The 15218-nt window shown below is 43.4% G+C and overlaps 1 protein-coding gene across 1 annotated transcript in view; it reads left to right on the top strand.

The window, feature by feature from the left end:
* The window catches only part of zanl (zonadhesin, like), a 53245-nt gene that overhangs the window by 11228 nt on the left and 26799 nt on the right, over nt 1-15218 (top strand). Inside the window, exons 11-35 of the mRNA XM_076086899.1 lie at nt 2300-2473; nt 2578-2771; nt 2922-3063; nt 3409-3653; nt 4319-4467; nt 4678-4806; nt 4984-5122; nt 5323-5464; nt 6161-6357; nt 6500-6638; nt 8209-8453; nt 9120-9268; nt 9479-9607; nt 9785-9923; nt 10136-10277; nt 10974-11170; nt 11315-11453; nt 11945-12118; nt 12223-12416; nt 12567-12708; nt 13054-13298; nt 13965-14113; nt 14324-14452; nt 14630-14768; nt 14979-15120. Coding sequence (XP_075943014.1) covers nt 2300-2473; nt 2578-2771; nt 2922-3063; nt 3409-3653; nt 4319-4467; nt 4678-4806; nt 4984-5122; nt 5323-5464; nt 6161-6357; nt 6500-6638; nt 8209-8453; nt 9120-9268; nt 9479-9607; nt 9785-9923; nt 10136-10277; nt 10974-11170; nt 11315-11453; nt 11945-12118; nt 12223-12416; nt 12567-12708; nt 13054-13298; nt 13965-14113; nt 14324-14452; nt 14630-14768; nt 14979-15120 — 4104 coding nt within the window. The remainder of the gene's footprint in view (nt 1-2299; nt 2474-2577; nt 2772-2921; nt 3064-3408; nt 3654-4318; nt 4468-4677; nt 4807-4983; nt 5123-5322; nt 5465-6160; nt 6358-6499; nt 6639-8208; nt 8454-9119; nt 9269-9478; nt 9608-9784; nt 9924-10135; nt 10278-10973; nt 11171-11314; nt 11454-11944; nt 12119-12222; nt 12417-12566; nt 12709-13053; nt 13299-13964; nt 14114-14323; nt 14453-14629; nt 14769-14978; nt 15121-15218) is intronic.

The following is a 15218-nucleotide window of genomic DNA, read 5'->3' as shown; positions in this document are numbered from 1 at the left end:
TTGATTGTATATTTTAACGCCATTTTGATGTATTTATTCCATCCTGAACAAATGGGTACACATCGATCAACCCTTTGTTACAATTGCTAGGGGAGAAAAACTAACAAACAACACACGGAGCTTCTCTAACTAACTGTCTGTGTTGACAGGTGTAACAAAAAACCCAACACCACCATCCCTGAGTGTGACGAAGGAGAGCAGGAACTGTATGAGAGCTCAGGATACTGCGGCATCCTGCTGGACAAAAAGGGTCCCTTCGCTGTGTGCCACCGCAAAGTCAACCCAAATGTAAGTCACTTCACTCACATACACACACACACACACACACACACACAGGCCTATACAGTACGCACTATTACGAAGCAGTTCCCACTTTTGATGTCATCGAGAAAATTGCATTAAAATAAGAGACAGAAATTACAATTTCTGGTTGACGATGGAGACAGACTAAGGCACTGTAAGTCAACGAAATGTGTGTGTGTGTGTGTTCAGAATTACTTCAGGGACTGTGTCTTTGACCTGTGTGAGCTGGATGGAGCCAAGCCCATTCTGTGCGAAGCCATAGAGGCCTACGTCAACGAATGCCAGGACCGCGGGGTGAACATCGGACCCTGGAGGAATGAAACCTTCTGCCGTGAGTGTTGGGTGAAAGAACGGATGGAGAAAATGATAGATGGATGGAGGGATGTAGGGAGGGCAAGATGGGCAACTAGGGCGCCCCTTCTTAAGGCTCAGTAAGGTCATTATTATGCGGGGTTTCTTGGGTTGTCCGTCTGTCCGTCCATCCATACCATTCTTGTGAACGTGATATTTCAGGAACGCCTTGGAAACTTCTTCAAAAGTGAAGTGATGACATTTTGGACAGATATGATGTAAACTGCAATTTGTCTGGTTGGTGGAGGCGTAAAACCGAGAGGCGGCAGTTCTAGTTCGATCTGGGCTCGTATTTGTCGAGCATCCCAGAATAACAAATCAATCCCAACTGGCCAATAATGTTCAGACTGGTGCAAGTTTGGTTTTAGTTGAAGGACTCGGAGTAAAAGCATGTTATCAACCTGAGCAGGAAATGACTCCTTTCTCAGCAAAAGGATAATTTCACACTTAAACATTTTAATTTACATACATGAAGGCTACATTCATTTTTTTAGGCCAAGTAGTTACAATCTGCCATGTAAATGCCATTTTGTACAATTATTAATAGTTTGAATTAATCTTGGCATCATATTTTTGCATGCAACCATGGCTGGTTATAATACATCATTCAATGTTTCTGTACATCTCTGCCACCACTATCACTGACTTCACCCTCCCGTCCTCCCCCCTACTGTAGCTCCGAGCTGCCCCCCCAACAGCCACTATGAGCCCTGTGCAGACCCCTGTCAGGAGACGTGCACCGGGAAACCTCCCTCCTGCGGCGGGCCCTGCTCCGAGTCCTGTGTGTGTGATCCGGACTACGTCCTGAGCGCCGGCAAGTGCGTCAAGACGACTTCATGTGGCTGCACACACAACAACGGCCAGTATTATGAGGTACAGTGAAGTGGGTTTGATAAGCCTCCAGGGAATGGTCTGCGTGTGTGGGAGATTTGTGCTTTGTGAGAATATCGTGGTCTTCGATTTAAGCTTCCTCATCTGCTAACGCAGCTCAAATGTGTGTGTGTGTGTGTGTCAGCCTGGAGACGAGTTCTATGTGGAGGACTGTAAGCTGAAGTGCAGGTGTGATGCTCCCTTCATTACCTGCATGCCCACTGAATGCCCCCCGATGCAGGAGTGTAAAAGCCAGGACGGAGAGCTGGGCTGCTACCCCACAAGTAAGTTTGCACCTAGCGCACCACCATCCAAATTAACTGAGCTATGAATTATGAAGTACTAGTAAGACATATTGAACACTGATAAGGCTTTAGAATAAGGCCTGTAATTATTTGTGTACATAAAGATACATTTAGGTGCAAGGGAACAAGATGTGATGTCAGAGAATAAGGGGGCAACAACTACTGGGCCCCTATTTGGGTTCAGTATGATCATAACCGAGCAACAAAGCTAGAAGTTTGGGGGAAGATGGGGTAACGAGTTGCTGTTTAGACATGGAACGAACCACACAACACACTTTAGCTGAATTTTTGTGATTTTCATTGAGGTTTTCATACTTCTGGAATATAATCAGGTCTTTTTTGGGTAGCAGCTCCCTAATGCGAGTTAAAAGAATAACCATTCTACTTCTTCTTAAAATGATGAGTTGCTGCGTTGTATTCTGATGTCCGGAGCTTGTCCCTTTCTCTCTCTCTTGTCCCATCAACTCCAGGCCCGACTACACCTAAACCATCAACTCCAAGCCCGACTACACCTAAACCATCAACTCCAAGCCCGACTACACCTAAACCATCAACTCCCGGTCCATCTACACCCAAACCAACAACTCCTAGACCAACTACACCCAAACCAACAACTCCTGGACCAACTACACCAAAGCCAACAAGTATGACAAGTCCTTATCAACGTTTGTTTCTTTATTAAATTCTTCAATTCTTTCTTACATTTATTTTGCCCATCTACCAATTTCGTATTCTTTCTGCTGTACAGAGCCATGCCCTCCTGATGCAGACTATATAGAATGTGGTCCAGCTTGTATCCCCACCTGTATGGAACCTTCCACCAACTGTTCTGGCTCCTGTATCAGTGGCTGCTTCTGCAAACCAGGGTTTGTCTTCAAGGGACGGCGCTGTGTCCCATTGGAGAAATGTGGCTGTCTGGATGACCAGAATAACTATTATGAGGTCAGATATCCTTGTTAGCATACCCATATGTATACATTCCTGTTTAGTAAAAACATATAATGGTAATTATTAAATTACAAGAAGGTTGTACTATGTAGTTCTAGTGACACACGGTACTCATGGTTGATCCTTTGTTCAATTTTGTTTTAGCCTGGCGAGATTATATTCGGAGATGGCTGCTCAAAGCTGTGTCGCTGTGCAGGGAACTACACCTTGGAATGTGTTGACAACTCGTGTGACCCCAGTGAAGAGTGTCGCGAGGCGAATGGTGTTGCAGGCTGCTATCCTAAAGGTAATGGTATCTGATAAATTGTCAAGGAATTGCTACAAGAACTGGTACTTGCAGTCGTCCAACCACATCTGAAGGCAAAAGTGTTTCAAACTGTTCCCATCGGCTCCACACACAAGAGTACAGTCAGTCAAAAATAATAAATGTGCTGCTACAGCGATATTACTTCTGATGTATCTTAGCTAAAAGATTCTTTTAGCTAATGTTAGAAAACGTTAGATGTTGCTGTGTAACTGACATTACTGAGTCAGCTTGCAGACTTTATGACTCTTCTCTACTTGTGCTACTGTTTTATTACTTTTTAGCATTAACAAAATAACTGCTAACATACAGTTTCTCACACCGTAGGTACATCCACGTGCATAGCGAGTGGTGATCCCCACTACACCACCTTTGACAAACACAAATACAACTTCATGGGCAACTGCAGCTACTTGATGTCTCGACCCTGCAATGAAACGTCTCTGCCACACTTTGAGGTCCATACGGACAACGAACATCGTTTTAACAATCCCAGAATCTCCTATGTGAAGGCCGTGCATGTATATGTACACACGGTGAAGATCTCCATCCTCAAAGGAGGCACTGTGCAGGTAATAAATGAGGGGAGAAACTAACTACGTTTTTTAACAGACAGTGTGGCAGGGTGCAGCCTGGTCTCCTAAAATGTGCGTTCCTGTACAAAACTGCACAGTCAATCACATTTCGAGAGAAAAATATTTTCTCCCGCATTACGTTTGTTTTAGATGATTCACAAATACCTTTCTAATCATAGTCCACGGAAGCCCTGTATGGAGGAGGTGGGGGGAACAATCACGTCCCGTGTCGAACCAAAAATTGATGTTGATATTTTAAGTTACGTCCATACCTTAAAGCCAAACAATGTTTTAATAAACCTAACGAAGTAGTTTTGTTGTATTTCAAATTGAGTTAACCATATGTTTAAAAATGCAACCGTAATCTGGGAAAATATATATTTCCCTAGAAACATAATTGAGAATGCTGTTAAATTGTATCGGAACCACATTTTGAAGGAGACAGGGTTTCAGGGTGACAACCATCATACTATTTTCATATCTATGACATATTTACCAGAGCTAATGTCCAGAAATCATGTGAATTATCTGCAGAAAATACACCGTTTCAATTGCTAATTGCAGTTTGAGATTCTATACATAGAGAGTTTTTAATCGTTAAGTGTTTCTGTTTCCTCAGTCATCACTCATTATCTTATTTGCACTTGCTTTTCCCCGCACAGGTGAACGGAACCAATGTAAACGTGCCAGTGACTCCGGCCCCTGGTGTCTCTGTGTTCAAGTCAGGAAAGCACTACACTGTGTCCATGAACTTTGGTGTGACTGTTCGTTATGATGGAAACCACTTCATGGACATCAAAGTGATCAAAGAGTGAGTAAAGAAAGACTGAACTTTACATTCGTACCCCGACTCCACGGACAAAACTATTTCCAATGGAGATTTTGGAGTGATGCTGACAATAAAGTCTGATAATGAGTGAAAACATTAGTAATGGTGTGAATGAAAACAAGTCACAAACTCTTGGACTGAATTGTTGCTTTTTCATCTCCTCAAATCACTAACTTGCTGATTTTCTTGCAGCTATCAGAACAAACTGTGTGGACTGTGTGGAGATTACGATGGAGATTCCAAAGATGACTTCCGTAAACCAAATGGATCTTTGACCAACAATGCCAATGACTTTGGACACAGCTGGAACACCGATCCAGAGTGAGTCGCATTGGATTTGTTTTTGTGATTGATTGTATATTTTAACGCCATTTTGATGTATTTATTCCATCCTGAACAAATGGGTACACATCGATCAACCCTTTGTTACAATTGCTAGGGGAGAAAAACTAACAAACAACACACGGAGCTTCTCTAACTAACTGTCTGTGTTGACAGGTGTAACAAAAAACCCAACACCACCATCCCTGAGTGTGACGAAGGAGAGCAGGAACTGTATGAGAGCTCAGGATACTGCGGCATCCTGCTGGACAAAAAGGGTCCCTTCGCTGTGTGCCACCGCAAAGTCAACCCAAATGTAAGTCACTTCACTCACGTACACACACACACACACACACACAGGCCTATACAGTACGCACTATTACGAAGCAGTTCCCACTTTTGATGTCATCGAGAAAATTGCATTAAAATAAGAGACAGAAATTACAATTTCTGGTTGACGATGGAGACAGACTAAGGCACTGTAAGTCAACGAAATGTGTGTGTGTGTGTGTTCAGAATTACTTCAGGGACTGTGTCTTTGACCTGTGTGAGCTGGATGGAGCCAAGCCCATTCTGTGCGAAGCCATAGAGGCCTACGTCAACGAATGCCAGGACCGCGGGGTGAACATCGGACCCTGGAGGAATGAAACCTTCTGCCGTGAGTGTTGGGTGAAAGAACGGACGGAGAAAATGATAGATGGATGGAGGGATGTAGGGAGGGCAAGATGGGCAACTAGGGCGCCCCTTCTTAAGGCTCAGTAAGGTCATTATTATGCGGGGTTTCTTGGGTTGTCCGTCTGTCCGTCCATCCATACCATTCTTGTGAACGTGATATTTCAGGAACGCCTTGGAAACTTCTTCAAAAGTGAAGTGATGACATTTTGGACAGATATGATGTAAACTGCAATTTGTCTGGTTAGCGGAGGCATAAAACCGAGAGGCGGCAGTTCTAGTTCGATCTGGGCTCGTATTTGTCGAGCATCCCAGAATAACAAATAAATCCCAACTGGCCAATAATGTTCAGACTGGTGCAAGTTTGGTTTTAGTTGAAGGACTCGGAGTAAAGGCATGTTATCAACCTGAGCAGGAAATGACTCCTTTCTCAGCAAAAGGATAATTTCACACTTAAACATTTTAATTTACATACATGAAGGCTACATTCATTTTTTTAGGCCAAGTAGTTACAATCTGCCATGTAAATGCCATTTTGTACAATTATTAATAGTTTGAATTAATCTTGGCATCATATTTTTGCATGCAACCATGGCTGGTTATAATACATCATTCAATGTTTCTGTACATCTCTGCCACCACTATCACTGACTTCACCCTCCCGTCCTCCCCCCTACTGTAGCTCCGAGCTGCCCCCCCAACAGCCACTATGAGCCCTGTGCAGACCCCTGTCAGGAGACGTGCACCGGGAAACCTCCCTCCTGCGGCGGGCCCTGCTCCGAGTCCTGTGTGTGTGATCCGGACTACGTCCTGAGCGCCGGCAAGTGCGTCAAGACGACTTCATGTGGCTGCACACACAACAACGGCCAGTATTATGAGGTACAGTGAAGTGGGTTTGATAAGCCTCCAGGGAATGGTCTGCGTGTGTGGGAGATTTGTGCTTTGTGAGAATATCGTGGTCTTCGATTTAAGCTTCCTCATCTGCTAACGCAGCTCAAATGTGTGTGTGTGTGTGTGTCAGCCTGGAGACGAGTTCTATGTGGAGGACTGTAAGCTGAAGTGCAGGTGTGATGCTCCCTTCATTACCTGCATGCCCACTGAATGCCCCCCGATGCAGGAGTGTAAAAGCCAGGACGGAGAGCTGGGCTGCTACCCCACAAGTAAGTTTGCACCTAGCGCACCACCATCCAAATTAACTGAGCTATGAATTATGAAGTACTAGTAAGACATATTGAACACTGGCAAGGCTTTAGAATAAGGCCTGTAATTATTTGTGTACATAAAGATACATTTAGGTGCAAGGGAACAAGATGTGATGTCAGAGAATAAGGGGGCAACAACTACTGGGCCCCTATTTGGGTTCAGTATGATCATAACCGAGCAACAAAGCTAGAAGTTTGGGGGAAGATGGGGTAACGAGTTGCTGTTTAGACATGGAACGAACCACACAACACACTTTAGCTGAATTTTTGTGATTTTCATTGAGGTTTTCATACTTCTGGAATATAATCAGGTCTTTTTTGGGTAGCAGCTCCCTAATGCGAGTTAAAAGAATAACCATTCTACTTCTTCTTAAAATGATGAGTTGCTGCGTTGTATTCTGATGTCCGGAGCTTGTCCCTTTCTCTCTCTCTTGTCCCATCAACTCCAGGCCCGACTACACCTAAACCATCAACTCCAAGCCCGACTACACCTAAACCATCAACTCCAAGCCCGACTACACCTAAACCATCAACTCCCGGTCCATCTACACCCAAACCAACAACTCCTGGACCAACTACACCAAAGCCAACAAGTATGACAAGTCCTTATCAACGTTTGTTTCTTTATTAAATTCTTCAATTCTTTCTTACATTTATTTTGCCCATCTACCAATTTCGTATTCTTTCTGCTGTACAGAGCCATGCCCTCCTGATGCAGACTATATAGAATGTGGTCCAGCTTGTATCCCCACCTGTATGGAACCTTCCACCAACTGTTCTGGCTCCTGTATCAGTGGCTGCTTCTGCAAACCAGGGTTTGTCTTCAAGGGACGGCGCTGTGTCCCATTGGAGAAATGTGGCTGTCTGGATGACCAGAATAACTATTATGAGGTCAGATATCCTTGTTAGCATACCCATATGTATACATTCCTGTTTAGTAAAAACATATAATGGTAATTATTAAATTACAAGAAGGTTGTACTATGTAGTTCTAGTGACACACGGTACTCATGGTTGATCCTTTGTTCAATTTTGTTTTAGCCTGGCGAGATTATATTCGGAGATGGCTGCTCAAAGCTGTGTCGCTGTGCAGGGAACTACACCTTGGAATGTGTTGACAACTCGTGTGACCCCAGTGAAGAGTGTCGCGAGGCGAATGGTGTTGCAGGCTGCTATCCTAAAGGTAATGGTATCTGATAAATTGTCAAGGAATTGCTACAAGAACTGGTACTTGCAGTCGTCCAACCACATCTGAAGGCAAAAGTGTTTCAAACTGTTCCCATCGGCTCCACACACAAGAGTACAGTCAGTCAAAAATAATAAATGTGCTGCTACAGCGATACTACTTCTGATGTATCTTAGCTAAAAGATTCTTTTAGCTAATGTTAGAAAACGTTAGATGTTGCTGTGTAACTGACATTACTGAGTCAGCTTGCAGACTTTATGACTCTTCTCTACTTGTGCTACTGTTTTATTACTTTTTAGCATTAACAAAATAACTGCTAACATACAGTTTCTCACACCGTAGGTACATCCACGTGCATAGCGAGTGGTGATCCCCACTACACCACCTTTGACAAACGCAAATACAACTTCATGGGCAACTGCAGCTACTTGATGTCTCGACCCTGCAATGAAACGTCTCTGCCACACTTTGAGGTCCATACGGACAACGAACATCGTTTTAACAATCCCAGAATCTCCTATGTGAAGGCCGTGCATGTATATGTACACACGGTGAAGATCTCCATCCTCAAAGGAGGCACTGTGCAGGTAATAAATGAGGGGAGAAACTAACTACGTTTTTTAACAGACAGTGTGGCAGGGTGCAGCCTGGTCTCCTAAAATGTGCGTTCCTGTACAAAACTGCACAGTCAATCACATTTCGAGAGAAAAATATTTTCTCCCGCATTACGTTTGTTTTAGATGATTCACAAATACCTTTCTAATCATAGTCCACGGAAGCCCTGTATGGAGGAGGTGGGGGGGAACAATCACGTCCCGTGTCGAACCAAAAATTGATGTTGATATTTTAAGTTACGTCCATACCTTAAAGCCAAACAATGTTTTAATAAACCTAACGAAGTAGTTTTGTTGTATTTCAAATTGAGTTAACCATATGTTTAAAAATGCAACCGTAATCTGGGAAAATATATATTTCCCTAGAAACATAATTGAGAATGCTGTTAAATTGTATCGGAACCACATTTTGAAGGAGACAGGGTTTCAGGGTGACAACCATCATACTATTTTCATATCTATGACATATTTACCAGAGCTAATGTCCAGAAATCATGTGAATTATCTGCAGAAAATACACCGTTTCAATTGCTAATTGCAGTTTGAGATTCTATACATAGAGAGTTTTTAATCGTTAAGTGTTTCTGTTTCCTCAGTCATCACTCATTATCTTATTTGCACTTGCTTTTCCCCGCACAGGTGAACGGAACCAATGTAAACGTGCCAGTGACTCCGGCCCCTGGTGTCTCTGTGTTCAAGTCAGGAAAGCACTACACTGTGTCCATGAACTTTGGTGTGACTGTTCGTTATGATGGAAACCACTTCATGGACATCAAAGTGATCAAAGAGTGAGTAAAGAAAGACTGAACTTTACATTCGTACCCCGACTCCACGGACAAAACTATTTCCAATGGAGATTTTGGAGTGATGCTGACAATAAAGTCTGATAATGAGTGAAAACATTAGTAATGGTGTGAATGAAAACAAGTCACAAACTCTTGGACTGAATTGTTGCTTTTTCATCTCCTCAAATCACTAACTTGCTGATTTTCTTGCAGCTATCAGAACAAACTGTGTGGACTGTGTGGAGATTACGATGGAGATTCCAAAGATGACTTCCGTAAACCAAATGGATCTTTGACCAACAATGCCAATGACTTTGGACACAGCTGGAACACCGATCCAGAGTGAGTCGCATTGGATTTGTTTTTGTGATTGATTGTATATTTTAACGCCATTTTGATGTATTTATTCCATCCTGAACAAATGGGTACACATCGATCAACCCTTTGTTACAATTGCTAGGGGAGAAAAACTAACAAACAACACACGGAGCTTCTCTAACTAACTGTCTGTGTTGACAGGTGTAACAAAAAACCCAACACCACCATCCCTGAGTGTGACGAAGGAGAGCAGGAACTGTATGAGAGCTCAGGATACTGCGGCATCCTGCTGGACAAAAAGGGTCCCTTCGCTGTGTGCCACCGCAAAGTCAACCCAAATGTAAGTCACTTCACTCACATACACACACACACACACACACACACACAGGCCTATACAGTACGCACTATTACGAAGCAGTTCCCACTTTTGATGTCATCGAGAAAATTGCATTAAAATAAGAGACAGAAATTACAATTTCTGGTTGACAATGGAGACAGACTAAGGCACTGTAACTCAACGAAATGTGTGTGTGTGTGTGTGTGTGTGTTCAGAATTACTTCAGGGACTGTGTCTTTGACCTGTGTGAGCTGGATGGAGCCAAGCCCATTCTGTGCGAAGCCATAGAGGCCTATGTCAACGAATGCCAGGACCGCGGGGTGAACATCGGACCCTGGAGGAATGAAACCTTCTGCCGTGAGTGTTGGGTGAAAGAACGGACGGAGAAAATGATAGATGGATGGAGGGATGTAGGGAGGGCAAGATGGGCAACTAGGGCGCCCCTTCTTAAGGCTCAGTAAGGTTATTATTATGCGGGGTTTCTTGGGTTGTCCGTCTGTCCGTCCATCCATACCATTCTTGTGAACGTGATATTTCAGGAACGCCTTGGAAACTTCTTCAAAAGTGAAGTGATGACATTTTGGACAGATATGATGTAAACTGCAATTTGTCTGGTTGGTGGAGGCGTAAAACCGAGAGGCGGCAGTTCTAGTTCGATCTGGGCTCGTATTTGTCGAGCATCCCAGAATAACAAATCAATCCCAACTGGCCAAAAATGTTCAGACTGGTGCAAGTTTGGTTTTAGTTGAAGGACTCGGAGTAAAAGCATGTTATCAACCTGAGCAGGAAATCACTCCTTTCTCAGCAAAAGGATAATTTCACACTTAAACAATTTAATTTACATACATGAAGGCTACATTCATTTTTTTAGGCCAAGTAGTTACAATCTGCCATGTAAATGCCATTTTGTACAATTATTAATAGTTTGAATTAATCTTGGCATCATATTTTTGCATGCAACCATGGCTGGTTATAATACATCATTCAATGTTTCTGTACATCTCTGCCACCACTATCACTGACTTCACCCTCCCGTCCTCCCCCCTACTGTAGCTCCGAGCTGCACCCCCAACAGCCACTATGAGCCCTGTGCAGACCCCTGTCAGGAGACGTGCACCGGGAAACCTCCCTCCTGCGGCGGGCCCTGCTCCGAGTCCTGTGTGTGTGATCCGGACTACGTCCTGAGCGCCGGCAAGTGCGTCAAGACGACTTCATGTGGCTGCACACACAACAACGGCCAGTATTATGAGGTACAGTGAAGTGGGTTTGATAAGCCTCCAGGGAATGGTCTGCGTGTGTGGGAGATTTGTGCTTTGTGAGAATATCGTGGTCTTCGATTTAAGCTTCCTCATCTGCTAACGCAGCTCAAATGTGTGTGTGTGTGTGTGTGTCAGCCTGGAGACGAGTTCTATGTGGAGGACTGTAAGCTGAAGTGCAGGTGTGATGCTCCCTTCATTACCTGCATGCCCACTGAATGCCCCCCGATGCAGGAGTGTAAAAGCCAGGACGGAGAGCTGGGCTGCTACCCCACAAGTAAGTTTGCACCTAGCGCACCACCATCCAAATTAACTGAGCTATGAATTATGAAGTACTAGTAAGACATATTGAACACTGGCAAGGCTTTAGAATAAGGCCTGTAATTATTTGTGTACATAAAGATACATTTAGGTGCAAGGGAACAAGATGTGATGTCAGAGAATAAGGGGGCAACAACTACTGGGCCCCTATTTGGGTTCAGTATGATCATAACCGAGCAACAAAGCTAGAAGTTTGGGGGAAGATGGGGTAACGAGTTGCTGTTTAGACATGGAACGAACCACACAACACACTTTAGCTGAATTTTTGTGATTTTCATTGAGGTTTTCATACTTCTGGAATATAATCAGGTCTTTTTTGGGTAGCAGCTCCCTAATGCGAGTTAAAAGAATAACCATTCTACTTCTTCTTAAAATGATGAGTTGCTGCGTTGTATTCTGATGTCCGGAGCTTGTCCCTTTCTCTCTCTCTTGTCCCATCAACTCCAGGCCCGACTACACCTAAACCATCAACTCCAAGCCCGACTACACCTAAACCATCAACTCCAAGCCCGACTACACCTAAACCATCAACTCCCGGTCCATCTACACCCAAACCAACAACTCCTAGACCAACTACACCCAAACCAACAACTCCTGGACCAACTACACCAAAGCCAACAAGTATGACAAGTCCTTATCAACGTTTGTTTCTTTATTAAATTCTTCAATTCTTTCTTATATTTATTTTGCCCATCTACCAATTTCGTATTCTTTCTGCTGTACAGAGCCATGCCCTCCTGATGCAGACTATATAGAATGTGGTCCAGCTTGTATCCCCACCTGTATGGAACCTTCCACCAACTGTTCTGGCTCCTGTATCAGTGGCTGCTTCTGCAAACCAGGGTTTGTCTTCAAGGGACGGCGCTGTGTCCCATTGGAGAAATGTGGCTGTCTGGATGACCAGAATAACTATTATGAGGTCAGATATCCTTGTTAGCATACCCGTATGTATACATTCCTGTTTAGTAAAAACATATAATGGTAATTATTAAATTACAAGAAGGTTGTACTATGTAGTTCTAGTGACACACGGTACTCATGGTTGATCCTTTGTTCAATTTTGTTTTAGCCTGGCGAGATTATATTCGGAGATGGCTGCTCAAAGCTGTGTCGCTGTGCAGGGAACTACACCTTGGAATGTGTTGACAACTCGTGTGACCCCACTGAAGAGTGTCGCGAGGCGAATGGTGTTGCAGGCTGCTATCCTAAAGGTAATGGTATCTGATAAATTGTCAAGGAATTGCTACAAGAACTGGTACTTGCAGTCGTCCAACCACATCTGAAGGCAAAAGTGTTTCAAACTGTTCCCATCGGCTCCACACACAAGAGTACAGTCAGTCAAAAATAATAAATGTGCTGCTACAGCGATACTACTTCTGATGTATCTTAGCTAAAAGATTCTTTTAGCTAATGTTAGAAAACGTTAGATGTTGCTGTGTAACTGACATTACTGAGTCAGCTTGCAGACTTTATGACTCTTCTCTACTTGTGCTACTGTTTTATTACTTTTTAGCATTAACAAAATAACTGCTAACATACAGTTTCTCACACCGTAGGTACATCCACGTGCATAGCGAGTGGTGATCCCCACTACACCACCTTTGACAAACGCAAATACAACTTCATGGGCAACTGCAGCTACTTGATGTCTCGACCCTGCAATGAAACGTCTCTGCCACACTTTGAGGTCCATACGGACAACGAACATCGTTTTAACAATCCCAGAATCTCCTATGTGAAGGCCGTGCATGTATATGTACACACGGTGAAGATCTCCATCCTCAAAGGAGGCACTGTGCAGGTAATAAATGAGGGGAGAAACTAACTACGTTTTTTAACAGACAGTGTGGCAGGGTGCAGCCTGGTCTCCTAAAATGTGCGTTCCTGTACAAAACTGCACAGTCAATCACATTTCGAGAGAAAAATATTTTCTCCCGCATTACGTTTGTTTTAGATGATTCACAAATACCTTTCTAATCATAGTCCACGGAAGCCCTGTATGGAGGAGGTGGGGGGGAACAATCACGTCCCGTGTCGAACCAAAAATTGATGTTGATATTTTAAGTTACGTCCATACCTTAAAGCCAAACAATGTTTTAATAAACCTAACGAAGTAGTTTTGTTGTATTTCAAATTGAGTTAACCATATGTTTAAAAATGCAACCGTAATCTGGGAAAATATATATTTCCCTAGAAACATAATTGAGAATGCTGTTAAATTGTATCGGAACCACATTTTGAAGGAGACAGGGTTTCAGGGTGACAACCATCATACTATTTTCATATCTATGACATATTTACCAGAGCTAATGTCCAGAAATCATGTGAATTATCTGCAGAAAATACACCGTTTCAATTGCTAATTGCAGTTTGAGATTCTATACATAGAGAGTTTTTAATCGTTAAGTGTTTCTGTTTCCTCAGTCATCACTCATTATCTTATTTGCACTTGCTTTTCCCCGCACAGGTGAACGGAACCAATGTAAACGTGCCAGTGACTCCGGCCCCTGGTGTCTCTGTGTTCAAGTCAGGAAAGCACTACACTGTGTCCATGAACTTTGGTGTGACTGTTCGTTATGATGGAAACCACTTCATGGACATCAAAGTGGTCAAAGAGTGAGTAAAGAAAGACTGAACTTTACATTCGTACCCCGACTCCACGGACAAAACTATTTCCAATGGAGATTTTGGAGTGATGCTGACAATAAAGTCTGATAATGAGTGAAAACATTAGTAATGGTGTGAATGAAAACAAGTCACAAACTCTTGGACTGAATTGTTGCTTTTTCATCTCCTCAAATCACTAACTTGCTGATTTTCTTGCAGCTATCAGAACAAACTGTGTGGACTGTGTGGAGATTACGATGGAGATTCCAAAGATGACTTCCGTAAACCAAATGGATCTTTGACCAACAATGCCAATGACTTTGGACACAGCTGGAACACCGATCCAGAGTGAGTCGCATTGGATTTGTTTTTGTGATTGATTGTATATTTTAACGCCATTTTGATGTATTTATTCCATCCTGAACAAATGGGTACACATCGATCAACCCTTTGTTACAATTGCTAGGGGAGAAAAACTAACAAACAACACACGGAGCTTCTCTAACTAACTGTCTGTGTTGACAGGTGTAACAAAAAACCCAACACCACCATCCCTGAGTGTGACGAAGGAGAGCAGGAACTGTATGAGAGCTCAGGATACTGCGGCATCCTGCTGGACAAAAAGGGTCCCTTCGCTGTGTGCCACCGCAAAGTCAACCCAAATGTAAGTCACTTCACTCACATACACACACACACACACACACACACAGGCCTATACAGTACGCACTATTACGAAGCAGTTCCCACTTTTGATGTCATCGAGAAAATTGCATTAAAATAAGAGACAGAATTTACAATTTCTGGTTGACAATGGAGACAGACTAAGGCACTGTAACTCAACGAAATGTGTGTGTGTGTGTGTGTGTGTGTTCAGAATTACTTCAGGGACTGTGTCTTTGACCTGTGTGAGCTGGATGGAGCCAAGCCCATTCTGTGCGAAGCCATAGAGGCCTACGTCAACGAATGCCAGGACCGCGGGGTGAACATCGGACCCTGGAGGAATGAAACCTTCTGCCGTGAGTGTTGGGTGAAAGAACGGACGGAGAAAATGATAGATGGATGGAGGGATGTAGGGAGGGCAAGATGGGCAACTAGGGCGCCCCTTCTTAAGGCT

This window comes from Anarhichas minor, unplaced genomic scaffold, assembly GCF_050575085.1.
Source record: "Anarhichas minor isolate MPS153535 unplaced genomic scaffold, ASM5057508v1 ptg000009l, whole genome shotgun sequence".
Lineage (NCBI taxonomy): Eukaryota > Metazoa > Chordata > Actinopteri > Perciformes > Anarhichadidae > Anarhichas > Anarhichas minor.
The sequence above is the reverse complement of the archived record's forward strand: the minus strand, read 5'-3'. Positions and strand labels throughout refer to the sequence as shown.